The sequence below is a fragment of the Pavona decussata genome, unplaced genomic scaffold (genome assembly GCF_977016875.1).
Source record: "Pavona decussata unplaced genomic scaffold, jaPavDecu1.1 SCAFFOLD_41, whole genome shotgun sequence".
Classification (NCBI taxonomy): Eukaryota; Metazoa; Cnidaria; class Anthozoa; order Scleractinia; family Agariciidae; genus Pavona; species Pavona decussata.
In genome coordinates this window covers 920076-946947 of record NW_028145463.1, presented here as the reverse complement: position 1 = coordinate 946947, position 26872 = coordinate 920076, and the positions used below count along the sequence as shown (strand labels likewise).

At 40.4% G+C, this 26872-nt stretch overlaps 1 protein-coding gene and 1 pseudogene across 2 annotated transcripts; both read right to left on the bottom strand.

The window, feature by feature from the left end:
* Positions 1 to 4219: 4219 nt before the first annotated feature.
* On the bottom strand, positions 4220 to 26817 carry LOC146482917 (angiotensin-converting enzyme-like). The gene is made up of 7 exons (XM_085106566.1): positions 26521 to 26817; positions 10778 to 11934; positions 7803 to 8026; positions 6820 to 7063; positions 6027 to 6149; positions 4834 to 5421; positions 4220 to 4349 (listed from the first exon to the last, which is right to left on the bottom strand). Exons 2-6 carry the CDS (start codon positions 11821 to 11823, stop codon positions 5157 to 5159), a joined length of 1902 nt encoding a protein of 633 aa, XP_084962692.1. The 5' UTR covers positions 11824 to 11934; positions 26521 to 26817; the 3' UTR covers positions 4220 to 4349; positions 4834 to 5156.
* On the bottom strand, positions 16397 to 18528 carry LOC146482918 (TNF receptor-associated factor 5-like; annotated as a pseudogene). The gene is made up of 4 exons (XR_014863992.1): positions 18152 to 18528; positions 17240 to 17416; positions 16918 to 17132; positions 16397 to 16574 (listed from the first exon to the last, which is right to left on the bottom strand). The product of XR_014863992.1 is annotated as a TNF receptor-associated factor 5-like (transcript).
* Positions 26818 to 26872: the final 55 nt, after the last annotated feature.

The following is a 26872-nucleotide window of genomic DNA, read 5'->3' as shown; positions in this document are numbered from 1 at the left end:
ACAGGTTGGACAGTAATTTGTCGTTTGTTTTGCTAATAACTGGAAATGTTTTAGGCTTGATAGTTAAAGCGGTCTTTCCGCTGTTTAGCTAGCATGTCGAAAGATGGCATGCATGCATGTTGAAAAAAAAAACTCGCTATTCTCTGCTACGCACATAACACTGACAGCGCCGGTTTGTCATTGTATTCGACTGTACGTCTAAAGTGTCGGTCAGAGAACAAAGAACATGTTCAACTGATGATTGCCCGCAGTTTTAAAACTGATTTGATTTGTTGCAGAATCTAGCTAGCTAGCTCGAGCAATAGGCGATATCTCCGATCGGGGACCAAGTTGCAGAAACGTCCACTAATTTGTTGAGCTGGCTGAGCAACCTCGTTCCCAGGGTCTCTCCTCTTCCATAGGCTTATAGCGGTATGGATAAACGTTTTGTGCTGGGAGGTGTATTGGCGACTGGGCTAGACAGAACATAGAGGGGCATGGCCGAAACTCTAGAACATGTAACCCAACTTTGCACATATGTTTGGTGGGAGGGGAGCATGGCACAAAAGTCTGTAGGGCAGTAGTCCCAACCTCCCCCCCCCCCCCCCTGTCCCCCGCAGTCGTTTCAAGGGGAGGCGTTTTACCCTCGGGGGGTAAAACTACTACGGAGGAGGCTAGCAGGGCATGGACTTATGCGCATTCCGTACAGAACTGTGACTACAGCTACCAGCCGCCTGCATGTGGGTTAGATGACAGTGCAGGATCGGTCCATTGATTTCCCACTGGAACATTTATTTTTTCATTCAAATGGAAAGCGGCGTTCTAAGTAACTGTGTTCGTGGTTGTGAAAACCTTCTTGTTCTTCTCAATGCCAGGCTTGCTCCGCATCAAAGGTTTCCTGAAGACGTCCGAGGGCGAGTTTTTCTGCGCCTTGATCTGCCCGGACGTTAAAACAACGTAACTTAATTTTTCTACTCTTATCGCAGGTACTTCATGAGCTATGTGCTACAGTTCCAATTGCACAAAGCCGTATGCCAGGCAGCACTGCATACTTGTTCCATCTACAATCCTACGGCCGCAGGAAAGAAGATCAGGTAATTTGATAACGCTTAACTACTTTTCTGTCCCCAGAATCAAGTCAAAATGGTGGGAGGCTAAGACTCTGCAGGTACAAGCTGCAAGATACTCGTGAAGTATTTTGTGATTTGACACGCTTGATTCTCATCATCGTGTTTCTTCTAAATTTCCCCGAGATTAAATATGGTAAACTGTATTTACTATTCCCGGCTCCCAGCATTGTTCTAGGCCCAGTTGTTCAAAGCTCGAAATCCTGCGGGTTTAACGTGAACTTTGATTCGAGTTTAATTACTAATCGGTAAAGATTCTTCCAATAGATTTCTGGCCCTCAGTTTTGACCTAGAGTTTTCTTTAAGTTTAGCTTGAAATTATGGTTTTAAACCACTTTTAAAGAGCGAGTTGAAAACCTAGATTAACTCAGTTTTAATCGTAGATTAGCGTTAATCGGCTTTCGAACAATCCGGCCCTGGAGTTCGCGCGCGTATTTCTCATAGTCTGTCTGCACAAATCAGCAATTAATCAGATCATAGACAACACTCCCCCCCCCCCCCCCCCATCTTCCTTCGCTGCCTCCTCGTTCAATGTTGATTTGTAGCTGTGATGATTCATCAGGCATCTTTTGATGGTGGAATAATATTGTTCAGGAGAAGAGGGAGGTGAACAGTTTTGTCCCGGGCTGAAGTTAAACGTATTTTTTCGGTGCATGGTTTGCGTTCGTTACGTTGTGTTTGGGCAGAGCGAATAGTCAATCTTGATTTTTAAAGGTCTTGGTAGACAAAATTCCATCAAATCTGTACAAAACATGCCATACAACGTTTTTTGCCGTGTTTTCTTTAGTGACATGCTTCAGATGGGAAAGAGTAAACCTTGGCCTCAAGCTCTCAAGAAGCTGACCGGAGGTGAAACAGTGGATGTTGGAATTCTCACAGAGTATTTCCAGCCTCTCCGCGACTGGTTGGTCAAGAAGAGGAAGGAGATCGGTTATGCCGCACCGGGATAGGATGAGCCTGAAGTGACGCCAACAGCTGGGGTTCGTTCCAGCCTTGTTCAGCATGTTTACCGTGTTGTTTTCCCTGGTTGTGTTCTTTTGTTAAACAGTTTCTTTCAGGCGATAAACCTCAAACGTCAAACGGGACTGCAGGATCGGAGTCACGTGGCTTTTACAGGTTTACGATTTGCGGGAAACTGAAGGGAAACCCTCAATCATTTGCGTGGGCCCTAGTGAGGTCAGCAAACGGCAGTTTTTGATTATTCATTTAAATATCAAAAATATGATTTATTGAAACCAATCATAAGTGATTCGTAAATCAACCGTCCGTTTTTTCACATCAGATGTTTAATTAGTTATTGTTGTTGTTGTATACCCATGGGACAAATTCTGCTCTTTTTGGCCCGACAAGGGGGTGGGGGATGGGGAATCTTAACTTGCTGAGGGGTACGGGGTGGAGGAAAGGTGAAATACTTACTTACCTACTCTCTGCGAGAAATTGTTCCACGGAATATCCTTGCTATATATTGAAAAATAAATTCGTTTTCGGGGAGGGAGTGGGAGGTTCGCCTTCGTTTTCGTAGAGGCACTTCGGCCTATGGCCTTTGTTTTCGGCACCGTAACTTCCGGTAGAATTCGATTGTTCTGCTCGCAAGGCGTTAAATATCACAACGGTCGATTTATCGATATCAGATTGACTTCTTGACGTTCCCCAACGTCAGTTTGAAGATAAGAAAACCCAAGTTCATTACCCAAAGTCGACTTAAACCGTAAATAAATTAGCTGTGCTTAAACGGTTCATTCAACAAAAGTTGGGCAATGTTGCATGAACGTAGTATCCTTCGCAGCCGTTTTTGGGATGTCAGGCAACGCTTGGGGGAGCGTTGCGTGACATCCCAAAAACGGCTGGAAAGGAGACTAGCATGAACGGAGTGTTGTCAACAAATGGTGCGCCTGACCTAGCCTCCTTGCCCAAAGAGCGTCTGCGCAAGAGGTTAGACCAAAGGGAATAATTGTTTTTTAAAAAAGTAGCAACGGGATATGACGTGAAAAGTACGATCCTATCGATCTATCCAGACCTATAAGCGGCAAGCAGATACTGAACTGTTTCACAGGAATTCCTCCATGGCGCGGCAGTTTAAAGCTTTGTATAAAGCCCCTATAGCAAATTCATAGCGGATCGCCCAGCTGGCTTTCCAGCTCTTGTTTCACCCTTATGGAGTAATTTTTTTTTTACCTTTTTTTTTGGGGGGGGGGGGGGGGCGGATGGAAAAAGAACACCGCCAAGAAATAACCGGAGTACAGGATGTCCTGATGGGAGGCGAGACGGGGAGGGCAGAAAGTGAAAATGATCCCCAAAGTGGACCTCACATGATCCCGTGAAAAGTTATAAAATGGCAAGAATATAGAGGAGTAACATGGACAGTGGAATAGTGTGGACAGTACATGTCTTTCTCGGCAATTTGCTGATGAAGAAACTGGCATGAATACATGAATAATGGACAGTTTCGCTGTTATTACTTCTAAAAGCGCGTATTTGCGTCAACATGTCAAGGTGAAGCGTGACAAACAAAAAAAATAGTGAAAATCATGCGCTTTTTAAGGGTGAGCCAACACCATGTTAGTGCTTTTGGAAAGAAGCGAGTGCAGAAGAAAGAGAACGATTTGGGTGAGTATTTGTTTTGTTTTGTTTGTTTTGTTTTGTTGTTTTTTTTTTTGTTTTGTTTTCTTTGCCATAACTTGGTAAGTTCACTGTCGATTTCCTACAGCTTTCGAAGTAAGCTTGCGTGTCAAGTTGCCCAAACAAAGGAATGCTTGCAAGTTTAACGTCGTTTGAATCAGCTCGTTGACCGCTGTATAAAAACTCCACATTCACTGGATGAGATCATTCATTAATAGATTTTCCAGTTAATCTAAACATCAAATATGAACATCAATCTTAAATTATAATAAAAGTATCTATCTGTATGTAATGGTTGTTGAAGACGTACTGAGATTTTCTTTTCCTGGTCACCATAAATGGCAAATCCTCTCAGTTGCGTGGCACTAGAAAGGCAGCCACAAGCAAATATGTTGTGAGGCAAAAGGTTGACTGTTATCTAACTCCAACTTGTCACTCACAGTCAAATGTAAATTTATGAACCTAATAATGGTTTGTGAACAACATGAACATAATTCTATACTGAGGTAATTTATTTTATTTATCTAATTTTTACAAAAACTTTGTCATTAATGCTACTTTCCTAAGTATCATTGTGTAGATGGAACTTTCAATCAAATGTCCTTAACCTTTTCACTCTTAACCCTTTCACTCCCATGGGAAATGTCGTATTTTTGTAAAACGGCAACTGTGAAACCCTACACCAACTGTAATACACCAATTAAAAGGTTTTATCTGGGGCATTGTATAAATCATTCCAGCTAAGACAAAGGAAGTAACAGAAGAGAATGAAAAGTGTTTAAAACGAGAAAATATAAACCTTAAACTACATCTCACTTCTCGTATACACTGGGTATACCCCTAAACTATAGCTTAATTTGCAGATCTCAGCACATAGTTTCTTGTCAAATGGTGGCTTGGTCTTAAAAGTGTGAGAGGAAAAAGTTACAAAAAATGGAGGGGTGGTTAATCATGTCTTATGTAGGAGGGGAATAAGATTTTATTCTTCCATTGTGTAGATCTCTCGAAGATCTGTTTGGTGTCCAAATTTGATACAAATTGACCCAATATTGGGCACGTAATGACTTTTTGTGCCATATGGCACTCTTGGGAGTGAGAGGGTTAACACTAGCGAAAATTAAAAGTTAAAAAAAATTCACATTTCATCTAATAAAATACAGAAAAAAAGATACAGAAAAACAAATGGTTCCATGAACTATTGCTGAAGAGGTTTCAATTAAATTGTTACACAAAAAGCTTTTGTGCAAAAAAGATACAACAACACAATTTTCCTGTCTCTATGATTGACCTACGAAGTGAAAAGGTTAATATTGAGTAGTCCTGTAACAGTAAATAATGTTCCTGTTCAAATCATATATTCTAGCATTACAAAGCAGTTACGAGCCAAGTTGAACTAACCGTTACCTAGTAACACCGCCTGAAAGAAAGTGTTTAGCAAAGCAACGCAACCAGAGAAAACGACACGGCAAACATGCTGAACAAGGCTGGAACGAGCGAAGGAACCCCAGCTGTAGGCGTCACGTCAGGCTCATCCCATCCCGGTGCGGCATAACCGATCTCCTTCCGCTGCTTGACCAACCAGTCGCGGAGAGGCTGGAAATACTCTGTGAGAGCTCCAACATCCACTGTTTCGCTTCCGGTCAGCTTCTTGAGAGCTTGAGGCCAAGGTTTACTCTTTCCCATCTGAAGCATGTCACTAGAGGAAACGCAGCAACAAAAAGTTTTATGACATGTTTTGTACAGATTTGATGAAATTTTGTCCAACAAAACCTTTATAAACCATTAGAACTATTCACTCTGAGCAATCACAACTTAACGAACGCACACAGTCAATCCCAATACCCGGGACAAAACTTTTGAGATACGTCACCGCCTTCTTCTCCTGAACAATATCGTTCCACCACCAAAAGAAGCCCGATCATGGAGGAAGGGCGGGTTGTCATATGATGTCATCACTTTCTGTTACGGACCTCAATGAAACACCTTTGGATACTATCTATCCTCCAAGCCTCGTTATCATAGCTTCTTTAGTTAGGGAGTTATGAAGGGGAAGGGGGAGGGGGGAAGGGGGAAATACGCCCCTCTGCTATCCGAAAGGACACACACACACACCAAAAAAGCCCGGTCTAGACAATGCAGCGGAGACGTAAATCAAGCGTGTCACATCACAAAATTCTCCAAGGGATTTTACAGTCTTGGCCGCCCGCCAATTTGAATTTCGCGAGGTCCTTGGGTGGGGACGAGGTTTTTCTGAACAGGAAAAACTAGTTAAGCATTCGTGAGCATTATCATTGAAATTACCCGATCTTCTTTCCTGCGGCCGTGGAATTGTAGATGGAACAAGTATGCAGTGGTCCTTTGTATCCGGCTGCCTGACACGCCGCTTTGTGGAACTGGAACTGCAGCACAAAGCTCATGAAGTACCTGCGATAAGAGAAGAAAAAATTCAAGTTTAATCTTCCGGGCAGAACAAGGAACAAGAAAGAATGGGCAAAGAAACGCACCCTCGGACCTCTGGAAACCTTTGACGCGGAGCAAGGCTGGCCTTTGGAAGAACTAATATCTTTCCAAAGCAATGTACATAGTTAGCTAGGACCTCTTACTATTGTATGGAAAAAATAGATTGTTCCACGGTGAAATCCTATGGAAAGATTCTAAACAACCGTCTGCTTCACAGGCGGCTGGTAGCTGTATTCACAGTTCTGTACGGAATGCGCATAGGTCCATACCTTGCTAGTCACTCCCGCAGTCGTTTGTAGGACAGTCGAATTACCCTCCGAGGGTAAAACGCTTTTCCTAAAAAGCGTGGGGGGAGGGGACCTTTGTGCCATGTTCCTCTCCCACCAAACATATATACGAAGTCTCTGTACATGTTCTAGAGTTTCCATTCCCCTCAATGCTCTGTCCAGTCCAGTCGCCAGTACAACTCCCAGCACAAAACGTTTATCCATACAACTGTAAGCCTATGGAACAGCTTACCAGAAGAAATTAATTGTCGATGTACTTCAGGACTCCGGTGTCGCTATGAGGTCACGCCACATCAGAGAGATAATTTCCCTTAAAACAGTAATGAGCTAGGAAAGAATTCTCATACCTAATGTATGGTGTGTTAGCAGGGATATGATACTTGCAGCCCGGATCGAAGTCGTTCTCGGATCGTTCCACGGCTGGTTTAATTCCTTGATACTTTGTCCTCAGCTTCCACCATTCAGCGTTGTAATTATCTTCAGTAATGACTCCACTGAAGACCTTCCAGCGCCACTGATCGATCAGAAATCCGAACGGTAAAAACGCGATTTTACGCAGCGCCATCTTCATCAAGGCGTTGATGTCAGATTCTAGGAAATAATAAAGAGAACGAAGTTCTTCATGGCAATACAAGAATACAAATTAACTGGAATTCTTAAATTTTCTATGTCTCTTTAGTTTTCCTGTCCAATGAAAAGGAAAATGATTGGTCAAAGTTTTCTTCAGATAGATCGGCAAAATAAGTTACGTATTTGAATTACCTGAAAGTAGCTGCGATTCCAAAGGTAACGATAGTAAAGATGATCATTACTTCACGTCACGACAACTTGTCCTCAGCCCCCCCCCCCCCCCCGAACTTCCCTCCGCTACCACTCCTCCACCGGGGATATACTCCAGGTGTCAACTATACGAGGAGTTCCCGCTCGAAAGGGCTGGGTTCCTTATTTAACCTTGTGGCTAGTTTGCAAAAGGGTAGTGGAATATAAAATTTCAGTGTCTGAAAGGGTTGCAAGAATAGGCGGTGAAACGAAAGGGAGGAAATGAAATAAAGGTATTAGAAAGGAGAGGAAAATAGAGCAAAAATTTCTGACAGAAGTTTAGTTATAACTAAAGCACAAATATAACGCTTGTCGCCAATGATAACGGGGATATCCTTCCTGCATTGGCTTACCTTTAAGGTATAACAAAGAAGGCACAATTTCGGTAAGACTTAAGGGGGGGAGCCTCCCGGTATGAAACTTTAGTGAGTACACCCACCCCCCCCCCCCTTCCCCTCGAAAACCCCCTCCCTCTTACAAGCCTCGAATGTATCCCTCCGATATTTCTTACCCGTGTCGTTACTGTATTCCTCCAACAAACCAATGTTTTTTAAGTGCTGAGGTGTATCAACCGATAATGACATTAGATCACCGACGGCCTCGTGGAATCCTGGGTTGGCGCCAGTCCGGTACTCAGTAGGCTGGTCCCAGTACTGGAGGTAATACTGAATATGGCCCAGCTCGTGGTGAGTGGTTACCAAGTAGTTGTGATTTACGTTGGTACATTGTTTGATTCTAAAAGATAAAGCCGTGAATTAACTGTAGCTTTGTCATGACAATGATAACCTGTCCTGGAGGCGATGGGACGCTAATCCATTGTTGGATTACCCCTGGTGTATAAATGGGGTAAACAGTGTAAAGTACAGTTTCTTTTCTATGTAAACAACTGGCCGGCTTAACATCAAATTACCTAGCCTGCAATGCAGGCGTATTTTTGGAGCGGGAGCGCTGAATACCGGGTGAATAGGGTCTGAATAATCCTTCGTTGCTGTCAGGGCAAGGAAGCGCGAGAGGGCTGGAGCGAGTCAAAAGTGACCCTAAGGAAGAGGACGACTGGCTGAGAAATAAAGGAGGGGGGAGGGGGAGAGCTCTCATTTCCTGCCCTCCCCCCCCCCCCCCCACCTCCCCCAAGCCTCCTTCAAATACGCGAACTAGATTTATTATTGAGCGCTCGCCCATGAAAAACGCCTGCACTGCAGGCTACAAATTACCTCAAGTCATCAATTGTTATTTACGTGAAAACGATTACAACGAAGGGCTCCAACAAGATTCCAGAGACACAAGTTTCCCACGCATATGACCTTTGCTGTTTGCGTTTTTCATGGCGTTAAACAATTGTATTTACTCTGGGTCGAGCTTAATTTCTTTGCTACTATTGTTGGATTTTATTAAGTCAGACCAATATCTTACAGTTAAGCACAAAGAAAGAAAATTCAATATTTTGTTTAAGTAGATCAGAGGTCACGTCAGTTGTGAAACACCGCAAGAAACGTTTTATTAGGTACAGAGGTATGTTTGCGGATTTTAAAACAGACAACGCTCTAATCGATCCAAAACAAAAGACTTGGTTTCTTATCTATTTTAAACTGTAAATAAATATTTCACTAATTGTAATTTTGAATGAGTTTACTGCCAGCGAGGGTTAGACCAACCAAAACATCGTTAAACTTCATGGAACACTCGGGCTATCAGTTCATAAAAGCTCTGAAACACTTTAGAAAACTACAATTGTAACATCAAAAATAAAGGCCTTTTAGCTGTTTTTACTCCAAAAATACAAAACAGAGAGAGAGTCGCAAAAAGACACGAATAGCTAAAAGTGCAAACTTGGCTTTGCGCGAAGAGCCGCCCCGCGCGAGAATCACGCATTCGGTGAATGCTTTATTCTCGCACGCCGGGCCTACCAGCACTTTCCAGTTGCAAGCTCGCTCCATACTGGTATTTTAATAGACTGCTAGCAGTCTCTCTATTCGCTTGAAAATCCGCGGGGCCCGCGTTACTCGCGACTATCAGCTTGTGGCCTCGCCGCACGCGCGCGCGACTCGTACTTGAATTTTTTTTTTCATTTCTCCCCGCGGATTTTAGAGCAAAAGAGTAGCCTGAACAGGCGTTATTTTATTTTATTTTATTATTTTTTTTTTTGCACTTTTTCAGGCGAGCAGAGACAAACACGAAGCGAGCGCGGCCCTCTCGTCCAACCAGACTCGCGCTCCCTCGCTCGCCTCGTGCTTGTCTCCGCTCGCCTGAAAAACACACAAAAAAAATAACGCCTGTTCTGCAGGATAGCACTGAAAAAAGAGACTGCTCGCAGTCTAGTATTTAAATTGAAGAACGCCCGCAAGACACATCACAGAACTGGTGCGAACAAAATGAGGCCTGCTTCGCAGAAGAAGAGTTTTCAATCTAATTTTGGTTTGAAATATGGCATTGCTTGTCCATTTTAGTTTCGCTATAAACTTGCACTGCTTTTGGCGGCGGAGCTTAGCTAATGCGCTGCTCATAAGTAGCTCCGCCGCTATAACTTTGCCTTCGCGCAGAGAAAGGGGCCAGCTATATTATACAGTGGGGGGAACTCGATGGAAAATAATTTTTTAATAAATCAATTTTCAAAATCAGCTGAGATTCTGTAAACGAAACTCAAGACGAGTTTACCGATGAAATTTCAGGCCTTTGGATACGATGTGAATCGTGTAATCAATAGACTACGTCTAGTTCCTTGTTATTCCCAGATGTTGTACCCGGCGAGAGAGCGCGAAACTGTCTGTTGTGAGAGCGCGCGTCGCGTTCCTCGCTAGAGGCAATATTCGTTCGCTTTGCTATCCCTGTAGACTGCGATCAGTCTCTCTTTTGCGGGAGGACTCAAGATATTTGAAGCGCGTCAGTCGCGCGAACGGCATAGACGCGAGTTGCGCGGGTGCCACAAGGGTTTTTTTCCGCTGACACGCGCGACTCGCGCCTAGAATATCTTGTGTTCTTGCTCGCAGTCTTCTATCCCTGAGAAAAATAGAGACTAACCGCGTAGTCTACATAACAGTCTTTTAAAATTTTACTAAAACGAATACTCACTGAATTTTCCATCAAAACACAAACATGCTCCTTGCACTTGTAAAATTGGATGAGAAGTGAGCGTCATTTTTGCACTACTCACGTGCAGTGCGCTAAATTACATTTGATATCATGTGGCATTTCAAACTTATCATCACAATCGTTAAATTCGTTTATAAATAATGCTACTTCCGGTGAGATTGGCATTCAGTTCGAGAGTGTGTGACAAATTTTGTTTTCCTTGCTCATGAATTTCGAGTGAACCGCAAAAACACCTGAGAATGGCATTCTCAGGTATTTTGCGGATTACTCAAAATGAATGAGAATAATTTAACTTCAGTGCGGCAAATTTCATTATTGCTATGTATTTCAAAGCGTTTAGAATTATAAATTCTCACTTTACTCTCAAATGAAATTGCCCTTGCTAAGGTTTCTGCTTACCTTACGTCCCTGTTAATTGCGAAATCCCAGGCGGAGGCATGACAAATGACATCTCTGCCGCTTGGCTTGGTGATCATGGAATTCGTGTAGAATGAGGCTGGAAGACTCTTGAGGCCAATAGACGTGAAAAAGGATTCGGCGAGTCTTACCATTCTCTCTGCGGTGTACCCTTGCTTGACCATGTTAGCAGTGACATCTAGGCTAGGCTTGTTCTTATACGGCTCCACAAGATCGTAAATGTTCACCCAAGATTGCGCCCACATGTTTCCTAGGAGATGTGCGGGGATGGGACCTGTTTTGGAAATCTGGGTGTACTTCTGACTCAGCTTGTACCTCACATACGCGTGCAGCTCTTGGTATAGAGGTTTAAGCTCCTTCCAGAAACCTTCTACCATGCCTTCCAAATCATCTACTTCGTACCACGATCGCCAGTACTCGCCGATGTCCTTCCAGCCGTTTTCTTTCGCACCTTGGTTTTTGAGATCGACGAATTGTTTGTAGAGTGGTCGCAGTTTCGGGCCGACCGCATCTCGCCAACCTTTCCAGACAAACAACAACCGATCGTAGTCGCGAGAAGATGTTAAAATTTTATACAAATCGGGGTCCAACTCTAGCATTTTGCCGTCCTTATCTTTCACTTTACCAGTGCTATAGATTCCTTCCATAGTGGCCTCCAATTCGGTGACTGTTTTCAGCACAGCTGCGTCCTTGGGTGTTGCTGAAGAAGTGATGAACTGGATTTGCCGCTTGGTGTCCTCGGATAGCTTATCAACATCGAACTTTGAGGCATTCTGTCGCATCTGTTTGTAAAATGCTGAAAAGGCGAGGCTGGCATTAGTCTTTAGTTCCTTGTTCTGGGAAGTTATATTTGTAGCATAGTTCCACGAGGCCACCGTAGATTTGTTATCTTCCATTGGTGTTTCGTTGTTGAATTTTTTCAGAAATGCCAACGCTTTGTCTTCCTCTGCTTGATCGACAGCCGCAGAGCAAAGAAATGGCGCGATCACTGCCACAAGAACGAGAAAAAACGCGATTTTTAACTGCATTTTGGCGTTAGTCTTGCAAACGCGTCCGGTCAGCCAGCTCAACAAATTAGTGGGCGTTTCTGCAACTTGGCCCCCGTAAATCTTGGAGATATCGCCTGTTGGTCGAAGATTCTGCAACAAATCAAACCGTTTATAAAATTGTCACGTTGAATGCGGCACGGCAATCATATGTGTTGAAATTGATATGTTCTTTGTTCTCCGACTGACAGTTAAGACAGACATAATAAAAGGAATCAAATCACAAAAAAACATCGTGACGTCGAAAAACAAAATGTTCATTTGCTCGCTTGTTCGCACCCCGCCACTGTATTTTTTAATCGGAGGCATTGCTTAAATCGTGGAAACGTTTTGGTGGTCTTTTGTAATGTAAAAATCCGACAATTTACTCGGTTTTTTAGAGTCAACGAAAATAACTCAGAGATGTCAACAGATGGTGAACCTGACTGACATTTGTCAGAGGTCAAGGCGAAGAAAACTTATCGTTTTGTGACCAACATGACATCTTAGTACCTTCATATTTTTGGGCGATTTTCGACTAAAACTGGTGTTCTCTCATCTGTGACAATGGGAAAACTACGAGTGGTAGGAATACAGTCAACTCTCCGCTAACGGACACTCTCGTAAGCGGACAGCTCTACTTATGGACGGCCTTTTAAATCCCCGTTTTTACCTCCCAGTCAAACTTTCTATTTACACATTCCCGTAAACGGACACTCTCTCGTATGCGGACGCGTCATACTATGGCGTTCATTGCTGCTCAAAACACTTTGAGCACATTTTGGACGTGCAAACACCTCCTGAACGTCCAGGAGGTCATATTACTGTCACGAATATTACGCCGTAAAATTTACGACGTAATCCTTACGCATCATGTCAACGTGTTGTGAATGTCATATACACGTGTCAACAAAACACACTGTTAATTTTATTTCGTCATTTTACGACGTAAAATTCAAAGCGCATCTTATTCACGTTGTGATCGCACGACGTAAACTTATCCTATCATCGCGTAAAATTACGTCGCAAAATCTCGACGTAATATTACGGAGTTCATTCACTGAATCTGAAGGTAAAATTACAATGTTTGTTGTATTAAGAGTACGACGTAAAGGTACCACGTTCAATTTAGTGAGTAATTTCACGTCGTAATTATTACGTCGTAAACTTAATAAGTTAAATCAAAGTGTCATTCTGAATGTTTAATAAGTTAACATTCTGAATGTTTAATAAGTTAACATTCTCAATGTCTAATAAGTTAACATTCTGAATGTTTAATAAGTTAACATTCTCAATGTCTGATAAGTTAACATTTTGAATGTTTAATAAGTTAACATTCTCAATGTCTAATAAGTTAACATTCTGAATGTTTAATAAGTTAACATTCTCAATGTCTAATAAGTTAACATTTGGAATGTCTAATAAGTTAACATTTTGAATGTTTAATAAGTTAACATTCTCAATGTCTAATAAGTTAACATTTGGAATGTTTGATAAGTTAACATTCTCAATGTTTAATAAGTTAACAATTTGAGTGAATCATTTTCAGTTCGCCGCATTTTAAATCAAGGCTACAAAACGCACAATGGACCTTCATAGAAGAAACGATATGTACATTTATTTTAATGATAGACACCGAAACATCAACAATGCTACTGAGTACAATATCATAATTCACATGAAATGGCGCCTAATTGATTATTATCTACAGGGGAATAGAAGGCTGCAAAGCGCACAACGGTCCTTAGGTTCATAGAAGAAATGAAATGTGTAAGCGATATTCAATTATAAAGAGAAGAGTGTTTTATTGGAAAAACTTCCTTTTTGGAACCAGATCAAAACACAAGAAACTTCATAACTGAAACGAAATGGCGCCTTATTGGTATTTACATGGAAATAAAAATTAAATGTTATTTATTTTACAATTCTAATTGCGAAAAATCAAACTATTTTTAGAACATGTATCTAAAGTTACTATAAACAATTATGTACAAAAAGAACAAAATTTCTAAGTTGCAGGACAATCTTTTGTTGTCCGAAATGAACACCTGGTTTTCACTAGATACGCCGTAGTTCTTATCTTATTATACTAAATTTCAGTTAAAGCCGGCCAAGCGTTCCCGTCGTTAACGGATAATTTTTTCCAATAATTGTATCAGTTGTTGTACAGAAATAAAGGCTAAGTGGACATCACAGATTTATTGGGCACTCGGTCTAGTCTTACACGTTTCGAGAGCGAGGGCAGCCCCGGGAGCCATGCCACAGCCAGGCGACTCTCACTCCCGAAAGTGTTTGCAAAGGATGAATGGGAAAGAAGGAACGAAGCCTCCCAAAAGCAGAAGGACGGATTCCAGAGACGAGGGGGCTCCGAGAGCACGGGCCACAGCCAAGCCCCCCACCCCCCCGCCTCCTCTCCTCCCTCCTTCTCCAGGAAAACCCAGACGAGAACTACAATTATCTCGTGGTATCCAATCGATGGAATCGATAATTCATGACAATCGATATCAATCGATACCCAATCGATAGATAAATTGGTATCGATTGGTTGCAGATTGACGGCACCGGAATCGACGCATAAAAAACTAGGTATTAATTTCGGACAACAAAGAATTGTCCTGCAAAAAAGAAATTTTGTCCTTATTGTACATTATTATTTTATTTACATGGAAATAAAAATTAGATGTTATTTATTTTGCACTTCTAATTGCGAAAAATGTCAAACTATTTCTTGAACCTGTATCTAAAGATTATGTACAATAAAAACAAATTGCTATGTTGCAGGACAATCCTTTGTTGTCTGAAATTAACTCCTGGTTTTCACTAGAGACGCAAGCACAAGCGCAAGCATAAAAATGCTTATTTTACCGGGAAAACGGCCTCGACCCAAGGATAGACACAAGCGCAATTGTTTTTCTTTTCTTGTACTTGTGCTTGTGTTTGCGTCGCGTTTGATTTGATTGTGCTTCTGGCTCTTCTGTAGTAATACTGACCGGCAGTTATTGTACGTAGATCAAGAATAAATAAAAGCTAAGTGGACATTACAGATTTGTTAGACGCTCAGCCCAGTCCTTAACTTCCCGAGAGCGAGGGCAGCCCCGGGAGCCATGCCTCAGCCAGGCGGCTCTCGCTTCAAAAGTGTTTGCAAAGGATGAATAGGAAAGGGACGGAACCCCGAAAAGGAGAAGGACGGATTCCAGGGACGAGGGGGCTCCGGGAGCACGGGCCACAGCCAAGCCCCCCCGCTCCAGGAAAACACGGTAGAGAATTACAATTACATAGTGAGCCATTACGGCAACTAGACAACACTCCCTTATGCGGAGTAACAAATGCATTCTTCAAAAATTGTTTCCGTTCATCGATTCAATAATCCATTTATGAAATGAAAAATACAACATTAAAATTTAGCCGCGATTCCATAATTGAATCTTGCTTATATTAATGATTGGATTAAATAATGTTATGTAGTTGCCTATTTCGATTTTCAAGAAAATTAATGCAAGATTTCTAGAGTAAGAATTTATCTTCTGAAGATTTCACTGTAACGACGTGAGACGTTTCAACATGTTGACATGCAAGACGTATATCTTATACGTATTACCCTACATTTCTTTCAACAAATCGACGGCAGATTTCTATCGTCTATACTCTTTTATAAAAACTGAATCATTGTATAATGTAATTCGAGGGATTTGATTGGCTTAGCGGTCATGGTATATGAGCCATTATACCATGACCGAGAAATGGCGACCATTTATTGCCTTCTGGTTGTTCTTGCAGTGAAATCAGTAAGATCTAGCAATATTTGTTGATTGTTTTTAATAAAACAATTATTCCACTCGCGCTTGTTGGATATGATATGATTATAGCCAACTCGGCGCTACGCGCCTCGTTGGCTATCCAACGCGCGCTCGTGGAATAATTGTTAAATAGACCATACTATGACGTCATAAAATGTTCAAAACTCAAGTGGAGCCGCAGGCGAGTGGTTTCACTGCCAAGTTTTGGACATTTTATGGCGTCCTTTTATGGTTTTATAAGAGTGTAGACCATAGAAAACTGCCATCGATTTGTTTTTTACACTAACATGGAAAAAGTACGGGCGGAATTGGCTTTTTTTTTTTCGTTGAGAAAGCGCGCGCGTTACATCTGACGTCAATTTGGATAGTTATTGTAAAAAAATCTTTAGAGCAAAAATGGCCGACTATTTATGGCCTCCTGAAATAACACTCAATGTGACAACGTAACAATCTACGTTCATCCTCTAGGATACAATACAAATAACACATTGAAAGGTGGTGACTGCATTAGGTCAGTTCAGAATATAAGCAACCCTTACTTTTTCCAGTAAACAACTAGAAGACTCTTGCTTTAATTTTCGTAAGATATTAAAATTGAAGTTTGAAACGAGGTAGGGGAATAAAACAACATATTTTTATATTTCTCTTTACATGTGCCTCCGAGACGAGTGATAATTGTTTCGTTTTACTCCCCTAAACCTTGTTTACAAGCTAGAATTTTAACATATCGAGATTGGTCTATTAAAAAAAAAAAAAAAAAAAAAGAGGGAGGAACCTCTCTATTGAAGCAGCTGGATGGTCACTTGGATGTTGAGCGCTCCATCTCCGTCCACATAGCGCGCCTTCACCTCGTCCAACGGTAGAAATTCCTCCCATCCCAAAGGATCCTCCTGCTGAAGCCACTGTTTTTGTGGTGTTCGTTTCACAAACACCTCCCTGCCATTCCGCAGTGCAACACTGTCATATGTAAAATATACCCAGAATATTGGCTTTTATAACAATGTATTTCAGCGGTGACTATGTTGTTGATGGTTATTATTATTATTATTATTATTATTATTATTATTATTATTATTGTTGTTGTTATTATTATTATTATAATTATCATTATTATTATTATTATTATTATTATTATTATTATTACTATTACTATTATAATTATTATTATTATTATTATTATTATTATTATCATCATTATTATTATTATTATTTGCATGGATAAATTACTTTTCGGGAATTGTTTAGTCAAAAAATGTAAAAGGGTTTAGTTACACAGATCCTAGCATTTATAGAAGCATACCTTAGATTGAGGCAAAGAGGAGTTGTCCCTTGACTGGAAACGAACACCCCCATGCCCCCGGCGGCGGACATCTTTGGTACCAAAATTGCTCTCAAAGATGAGAATAATGGACTTTTGATGCCCACCGCCGGGTGCATGTTATCGGCCAAATTTCTAAAATTAGGAACTTTCAAAGTGAAGGCCATCACTTGGGATGGTTTCAGTGTTGGTGGCACCTGGAATTACAACGTAATCGCCATTATTATTCAGTTTGACAATATAACACTCAATGTAACTTTTTCACCAAAATAATATAGATACTTTACTGCATTTTGTAACTTACATTATTGAAAATGGTCGACATTCTGTCGACCATCAGCAAATCCACGTGGGCTGTTGCCTCCCTTGCCAAATGACCCGCTAGTTCCTCCCGTCTAACTTTCTCTTTGCAAGTTGGCACCGTGTACAGTCCACAAAGGCCCGCTGACAGGCTAAAGCAATGTGCCCATTCAATTGCACCCTGTGAAAATGATTGAGACCTATGTTACCACACAGAGCCACTATTGCGCGAGGTGTTCTTCGCGTTGTACTTTTTAGATATTCAAAATAGGGTTAACCAGGCTGGAGATCTATAACTTTAACAAATACAATGAATTAAGACAGTTCACTGTAGTCGTGTGATGAGGCCCCCTATAACATCTATGAATGTCGGAAAGTAACTACTGTTTACAAATCCAAAATGACCATTCAAAGTTTAATTTCTAAGTTTCAATATTAAAGAAACAACACAAAAGAAAATAAATTGGCAAAAAAATTGATGTTGTCTTCTCTCCAGATGCTGTATAAGTGTTTGTTTTTTTGTTTTGTTTTGTTTTGTTTTATTTATTTTATTTTATTATTTTTTTTTTTTTTGGCAAAAATGTATGGTCTACCTTGACAAAATTACCGTGCAAACGGTCTACAATATAGAGATTTAGAATTACTTTCACGGCAAATGGCAATGGCACGAATGACAATGGATATGTTTATCTGTGTTTGCCGCTCATTGTTTACATTTCATAGGCGAACCTAGAAAAAAAATTTGTGTAAGTGTTAAAGGTCAGAATTATTTTCGTTATCCTCATCTACGAACTGGGTTTTTTTTTTGGTTAATTTTTTTATTTGCTTTTTGTTTTTAACATGAACACAAATCTATTCAACGTTTGCTGTTTGCCGTAAATGCGATTCTCAATCTCTACTAATAATTGATACACACCGAGGTATTGCACCATGGTTGCAATTGAAGGGGCACATTACCGGTGCCCATCGACATCCGTAATTCTGGTGGGCATCTTGTTGACTTATGGGAAGCTGAATACCACAATGTGGGCAGTTTTCTGGCCTCATATTACATGTGGCCAGATGTGGATTCAGCTCCCCACGAACTACCACCACGCCACAGCCAGGGTGTGTACACTGCACAGGCTCCTTTAGACACTCCCGTCTGTGGATGTTTATCCTGTCCAGGGCACCAGTCCACGAACAACCCGAATCTTTTCGGGGACAGAAAACCTGCATAGACTCAACCACCCTGTCGAAAGCAATTATGTTCCTCAAGTCTGAGGCTTGTAGGGATTGTCTTCCAACAGGGCAACAATACAATCATTGGAAAAAAATTGGCGTGAACGGGTGTTAATTTCAGACAACAAAGGACCTGTTTATGGATTGTTCTGCAACATAGAATTTTTTTATTTTATATAATTGCATATAGTAATTTTAGATACATGTTCTAAAAATAGTTTGGCATTTTTCATGCCTTCCATCTTTCGCAGTTTAGGGCGATTAGAATTGTAAAATAAATAACATTTAATTTCTGTTTCCATGTAAATACCAATAAGGCGCCATTTCGTTTCAGTTATGAAGTTTCTTGTGTTTCGATCAGGTTCCAAAAGGAAGTTTTCCCAATAAAACACTCCTCTCTTTATAATTGAATATCGCTTACACACTTAATTTCCTCTATGAAGCTAAGGTCCGTTGTGCGCTTTGTAGCCTTCTATTCCCCTGTAAATAATATGATCTTGTACTCAGTAGCATTGTTGATGTTTCGATGTCTATCACTATAATAAATGTACATATCGTTTCTTCTATGAAGGTCCGTTGTGCGTTTTGTAGCCTTGATTTGAAATGCGGCGAACTGAAAATGATTCACTCAAACTGTTAACTTATTAAACATTGAGAATGTTAACTTATTAAACATGTTAAGACCAATCTTTTAGCGAACTGCAGGAGTCGTGCAGGCCCGTCAACACTTTAAAACCTTGATTTGAAATGCGGCGAACTGAAAATGATTCACTCAAACTGTTAACTTATTAGACATTGAGAATGTTAACTTATTAAACATTCCAAATGTTAACTTATTAGACATTGAGAATGTTAACTTATTAAACATTCCAAATGTTAACTTATTAGACATTGAGAATGTTAACTTATTATACATTCCAAATGTCAACTTATTAGACATTGAGAATGTTAACTTATTAAACATTCCAAATGTTAACTTATTAGACATTGAGAATGTTAACTTATTAAACATTCCAAATGTTAACTTATTAGACATTGAGAATGTTAACTTATTAAACATTCAGAATGTTAACTTATTAGACATTGAGAATGTTAACTTATTAAACATTCAGAATGACACTTTGATTTTAACTTATTAAGTTTACGACGTAATAATTACGGCGTGAAATTACTCATAAAATTGAACGTGGTACCTTTACGTCGTACTCTTAATACAACAAACGTTGTAATTTTACCTTCAGATTCAGCGAATGAACTCCGTAATATTACGTCGAGATTTTGCGACGTAATTTTACGTGATGATAAGTTTACGTCGTGCGATCACAACGTGAATAAGATGCGCTTTGAATTTTACGTCGTAAAATGACTAAATAAAATTAACAGCGTGTTTTGTTGACACGTGTATATGACATTCACAAGACGTTGACATGGTGCGTAACGATTATGTCGTAAATTTTACGGCGTAATATTCGTGACAGTAATATGACCTCCTGGACGTTCAGGAGATGTTTGCACGTCTAAAATGTGCTCAAAGTGTTTTGAGCAGTAATGAACGCATAGTATGGCGTGACGCGGACACTTTTGAAAATGAAAATTGGATTTTTCTTTTGTTTACGCTCTCTCGTAAGCGGACACACCATGTACGTAATTGACTCTTGGCAATGAAATTTGTCTTTAATTTGCAATAAATCAACAAAAATATGACCTTTAACAGAGCAACAGAACAGCGGGGATCGCTTTTTACAAATTTCAATTTGTCCGCGGCAAAGCAAGCTCTCCGTTCGTTTGACATTAACAAGAGTCCGACGAAACATTTGTAGTGTCACGTTAATTATGGCCTAGCCTGTTCACGGACGTTTTTTTTTTTTCGTAAGATATTGGCGCTCGCCAATATCTTACGAAAAAAATAAACGTCTGTGAAGGGGCTAGTTATGGCCACGTTCGTCATGGTCTACTTTACTTCTTGTTTCTGTTTTCAATCACTGATTGTACCAAACACTGTATCCCAGATAATCAAGCTTGGACTTGAGCCACGGTAAAGATGTTTCAACATCACCATAAAAAACGTATTTACAAGAAATTTCCAAGCAAACCTTCTCTGGTCACGATATACCTTTTGGACGACAGCAGTAAGTCCCGTTGAACGTTTTATAAGAAGAGTTATGTTTTTAAGAAGCACCAAAGTTACATTTATAGACGGCAACAATAAGTCCCGTTGAACGTTTTATAAGAAGAGTTGCGTTTTTAACACCCGCTAATTAACTCTCCCGTAAGCGGACATCCACCCTATTTTTCTTTGGTGTCCGCTTACGGGAATAATTCTCGTAAGCGGACAGCTCTACTAACGGACACGTTTTTCAATTCCCGAGGGTGTCCGCTTACGAGAGAGTTGACTGTATTGCAAACTTTGAGTCATGAAAACTTGGCCGTCACGTTGGTCACACAAGGACGATTTCCGGTCCCAACATATTAGCCGTCCTAACCTGTTGCGTAAACTCGTTCAATGTCATGAGAGTAGAGACGCAATGACTGTTTAACATGTAGAAACTCCAAAACCGCCAGATCGTAGCAACTGGCGAGGATTTCTTTGCCTAAAGCCCCTGCAGATCATTTATCAGGGGTTCAACAGGCTCAGTGCTTTCGAGACAAGTAGACGCCTTCCTGCCCCTTCCCCCCTCCTCCGATCATTGTTCGTCTTCCTAAGTGGAGGGGAAAGGGGGCAGTGGGTATTTCATAGGAGCTACAACATTAGCCTACGTAGCTAACATTTTTGTTTGTGTGTTTGACAGCGCGGAAATTGGGACATAAGTGGAGGAACGGAGAGGGAATGGGAGAGGAATTTCCTCACTCTCTCCTACCCTCCCCTTCCTGTTTTTCGCTCTCATCCACGGTAACGGTAACGCTTGCTTCGCAGGCTTATACGTCTGCGTTAGCAGAATCACAGCTTTCCTGTGAGCGAACACTAAACAGCTGACTAAACGGTTGTCATCAGGGGTACCCAACGAAAGTTTTCTCTCAAATCCTTTGAGACGCGAATTTTAGTCTATCTGGCAGTGCCTTTAAAGCTCTGTAGGCTCATTTCAGGCCGCGCTATAATATTTTTATCTGTTCGGTAGTTTTAGGGGAGCCTCAGTCTTTTCGAAATTACTAGGGCATCTTTGTCTATTTCCCGGAAACCTTAGGTCTTATTTCCCTTCCGAAAATCTTAGCTGACCTTTTTTCGGTACTCGAAACGACATTTTTATCAATCCGAAAACACTAGGCCTTAAATTTCCCATATCACGAAAGTTCGAGGTGAAAATTGAGCCTCTCTATGGGTATTTCCGAAGAAATCGAAGACACGAAGATCACCGCTGAAAAAACGAAGATCTCAAGATTGAAACGAAGATCTGAAAATTTACCAAAATTTGCGTGATCAAATTGAACACTCAGATATAAATTAAAACTGTCAAAACTCGTAAACGCTACAGAGAGTATCTGTTATTTCTGAATTTTGGCATTTCTGTGTGTTAAAATTGGGTTCACAGACCTGCGCGACTCCCACTGTGTGTCCGTTGTGTTGATAAAAGCCTTTTCGGTTTTGGTTTTACAAGCATGCATATGTCTTTAAGCGATTTTCCTTCTGTATAAGAGAATCTTCCCTTTAGATCAAAATGTGATGCGATCGCTCTTAATGGTGTTTGTCTTGATCGTGAGGGGGAATTCTCAAATATACTTAATGGAGGGTTTCTTACTGACTAAGAGCCAGGTGTTGATATGGCATCGTGTATGCTAGCTCTGTGACATTTGTTAAGCTTATCGGCTTGTACTGACTTCAAGATTTCAGGTAGCGCTCAATAAATACTGTCTGTGAAGATACAGGATCAGTGGATTTCCTAACTCGTGAATTAATGCTTCTGCTGTTGTATGTCGCTGCGTGAGGATTGCACGGATATGAGTGTCTAACAGATCGTCATCTTTACAAAGCTTATTGGTGTCTCTCGCTTTCGAGAGCTATAGCTTCGTTGTAGCGCTGTCTTTTAGCTCTCTGAGTTGCTTCTTATCTGAAAAACAGCTATTGTGTTCTTAGAGCTGACATGTACCTCCATTATTTTGTGGCTTAGCTCGCATCCGCAGCAGATATTTAAAGCTAAGACAGACAACGTTCTTGTGAGTCTCTAGGACGTTGGTGTATTTCTTCTGGCGAGTGCCTAATGTTGTTTCTCATACAATACTGCAGTTTCCATTTCTTGGAATCTCATCAGAAGTTAGCATGCCATGTTAAAATGGGGTTAAAACGTCGCCAAAGAATCCAACAATCCTTTATTGTTTCAAGAACTGTTTATATTGCTTTTCGTGAATTTAAACAGTGAGCTATCAATTGTGAATAACACTGAATAAACGTTTAAACCATTTCAATCTGAAAAAACGAAGATCTTCCTAAAAAAACGAAGATTTGCGAAAAAATCGCGAAGAAAACGAAGACCGTGGGTACCCATAGAGAGGCTCAAAATTCCCTTTAGAAAATTGTAGGGGATTAAGGGCCTTGGATTATAAACCTTCCAAAACCTTCCGAGGAGTGGACTGAACGAGGTGTGGCTATTCAAATGAAAGTTCTGACGTTAATCGAGTATCAGGCCGGTTAACACTATAGTAGACTGTTCACAGTCCCCCTATTTTCCGTGGGTTTCTCATGGCTGGTACGCTTCGATCCCGGGGCTTCGATGGAGCTGTCGCCATCTTTGTTTGTAAAAGTGAACGCGATCTGGGGAGAGTGTCTCAGTGAACTACCGAGGGGAGTGGTACTAAGCCCCACTTCGCCCCCCTCGGTAGTTCAAACACTCTCCCCAGATCGCGCTCGCTTTTACAAACCAAGATCCATCGAAGCGTACCGGTCTCGAGAATCCCACGGAAAAATAGGGGGATTGTGAACAAGTCACTCCCCTGTTCAATTAACCATTTGTTCCTGCCATGGAATGGAAATCTTGTTCTCTCGGTCTCTTATGCAATCATTCTTTGAATCATCAGGCAAAGCTATTTATCACAGTTCCTTGATGCCAGAGAAATTTATTTCGTGCGCGCAACCACGCGCGACCATAGTGTCTGCGGTGCGGTTTTCTTGATGCTCTCTAACTTCGTTCCCGGGATCCCAAGGAGAGACCCTGGGATCAAGATTAGCAGTAATACTCGGTCCCAGGTTGTCTTAAGCGTATGTTCGCCACGGAAGTAAAATGTCTAGAGATAAAAATTACACACCATTGTTTTCTGCAGCATTAGAATCGAAATTCTTAAGATACCTGTTCAAACCTTTGTATCCCCCTGGGCAACGGGTAAACAGATTTCTCATATTTTAAGGCCAAATTTTATAAATGGCCTGGCTCCCAAAAATCTCCTATGGCTCAATCGTAAAGAATCTGAACTGAGCTCGGAAGGTCATATGTTCGATACCTGTCGGACCGGATGAACCGGTTTATCTGCATCAGTGACCTGGCGAAATACCTCTATTATTCCATTAAGGGGGGAATTAACGTAAACGCCATTTTACCGCACTTTACATGGCTTTAATGGAAATATCTCGTTCACGTTTCAAGCGATCCAAAAACTCTATGTTCATCCCGTAAATCTATGTTGTTGGGTGTTTTGTGAATTTTGGGGTGATTTTTGGGTATATTTGGGAGGAGATAGTTTTCTAGAAGGATTGGTTAAATTAAGAGAAATAAGAAATATTGAAGATTTAGTGAAGTTTTAAAATAAGAATTTGTAGTTAATAATTAATAGACGGATACCAAGTTAGTCCACTAGCAACCTGGGGTGCTTTTGCGTGGGTATCAACTGTCTGTTAGTGTTCCAAAAATCATTTTCTTTCTTCTATCCCTTCTTAAAACCACTTCAAATTTCATTCAAATTTAGGTTTAGTCCCCCCTTAAATGTTTACCTTTTTCAAAACGAAAACTTTTTCAGCTGTACCGCTTGTAATGTTGAAAGAAAAAGGTGATTCTCTTAAGGAAGTGCAGTTTATACCTCTGCGTTGTTTGATCATCTGCATGTTTGAAAGCTCATAACATTTGTTTTTGCTACAAGTTTTTGTTTTACGATATAGCATTTGTTAACTGAGTAAATGAGCGGTACATCTTGCTAGAGAAAACAACTGAATTGGACCCGATCATGGGTCTTAAACATTTTAGATTTACTCCAGATTATTTAATAAAGAAATTTACAATTAGTTTACAGTTATATTTTACATGGATAAGCCCGTTCTATGACCTTCAAAATCTTGTCACTTTTCGTTCATGATGAAAATAAACCATTTATACTGCAAAGGTCACACCTCCAAGCTCCGCGATTAAACTTACGCGTGCGCGGTAATAATTTTTTTCACCCATGGTGCATCACAGCCTCGTTTCACCCGCAACTGAGAGGTTGGATGTATCGTTTCGCCAAAAGGGCATATACAGTTATATGTGACAAAAGATTTTTAGTACATTAGCACAAAAGCTGAAAAGAAAGCTAATGCTTTCTTTCTTCTGAAGAAAAACTGATGATTTTTTTTAACTAACGCGTAACTTGCCAATACAACTGAGCTGACAGTAATGAAAAAGAGAGGTGTTTTTGTTTGCATTAAAAGCAAACAGGGCCATTTGAAATTTTTATTCGCCACACCATGCGGTGAAGTCTTTTGGTTTTTTTTAATCTATTTTTTTTGTTGTACATTGTTCTCTTTATACTTTTTACAACTAAATAAACAGCAACAGTCTTTTCAACAATTGGGTTCACACCAAATGCAAACACAATACGGAAACGAATGTCTTTAATTTGGAAGACGTGTTTCGATGGGATTTCCATTACAATTATTTATCTTATAATGGATTTAAATGTGGTAAATTTGTAGTAACAGTTGCAATACATAATAATGTTAACAATCTTGCACCTCGAACTGAAAGTTTGTTCCACGGCCAAAATTCATATTGAGCACCTGAGTCAATGTTCGTATTAAGCAACAGAGTAAAGGTTAGTATTGTTTTCTTTCCGAAAACAAACACCGTGTTAACTTCATTCCCACGAGTTTTGAAAAATATCGAAAAACGCACAATACCGGTTGAAAGTACTGCTCAGTAGCTTTCATTTAAATGGTCACACTTTAGGATTTCATCCACAGACTCAAAAGTTAGAACCACCTTATACAGCACAATAAACAACACCACAGGAAAGTACTGCTCAATAGCTTTCATTTGAATGGTCACACTTTAGGATTTCATCCACAGACTCAAAAGTTAGAACAACCTTGTACAGCACAATAAACAGCACCACAGAAAAGTACTGCTCAGTAGCTTTGATTTAAATGGTCAAACTTGAGGATTTCATTCACAGACTCAAAAGTTAGAACCACCTTGAACAACACAATAAACAGCACCGCAGGAAAGTTCTGCTCTTTCCAGACTGAATGGGAGCACTGTAGTTTTGGTTGATTTTAGAAGTGAAAATTTATCAGTACTTAGATCTAGATTTGGCCTTGCTAATTATACGCTTCGCTTCGCTCATATTAGAACATCACATTTAAAAATAATTTAAATTTGTTTCCTGTTGATCTACGACATTCTACAGTACTGAAACGAACAAGTTCTCTTTTGCTTTGTCTTATTTGTCAACTGAAGAAAAACGCCGATGTGCCGTTTTGAATGCACATTTAAGTAAAAGCAAGCTATTGACGAATTAATTATTTTAATCGATTTAGGACGGTGAAATTTACATTTTTCGTCAAGGGAGGCGCCGTTTTAATACTGATTAACCCCGGATTGCTTCAACAGCGTGAAATGAAAGGCAGTGATTTCCGTCTAGTTTGGTTAAAGAATGTATTGTTTCCTGTATCCGCTGTTCATGTTATGCTGGCGAATGATATTTCCTTTAATCGAAGTCAGTTGCTTCCACGTTTCATCAATGTGCCTGAATATTTCTTTTCAATTTGTTTATATACAAAGCTGCATGGATGTTATGCGATTAAATTATGTCGGCCTTTTTATATTTTTAAACAAACTCCCAAATTGCTAATGAATCCAGGTACGTTATAAAGAAACTCTTCAAGCTTACCTTTCAACTAATTCTGCCGTGCGACACAGCTCCTTATATTATTTCCTAACCATCAATTACAGTTGAATCACTGATGCGCACGAAAATGGAACACTACACCACGCGCGCACGAAAGGATTCTGGGTAATTAGCCATCCCTGTCAAAAATCCCTACTTAACGCCAAAAATCTTAATTTTCTTGTTGAGAATTTGGGGGAGAAAAGAATATTTCCTATCCTCTGACGATTTCTCTGTTTTCTTCTACCGCCGTCTTGTTAAAGTATACTAATAATTCATTAAGACTGAGGAGAAATTTGGTGGCCATCACTGCCACAAGATTGATGCGCTTTTCCCAGTCCATAGATACAACCCG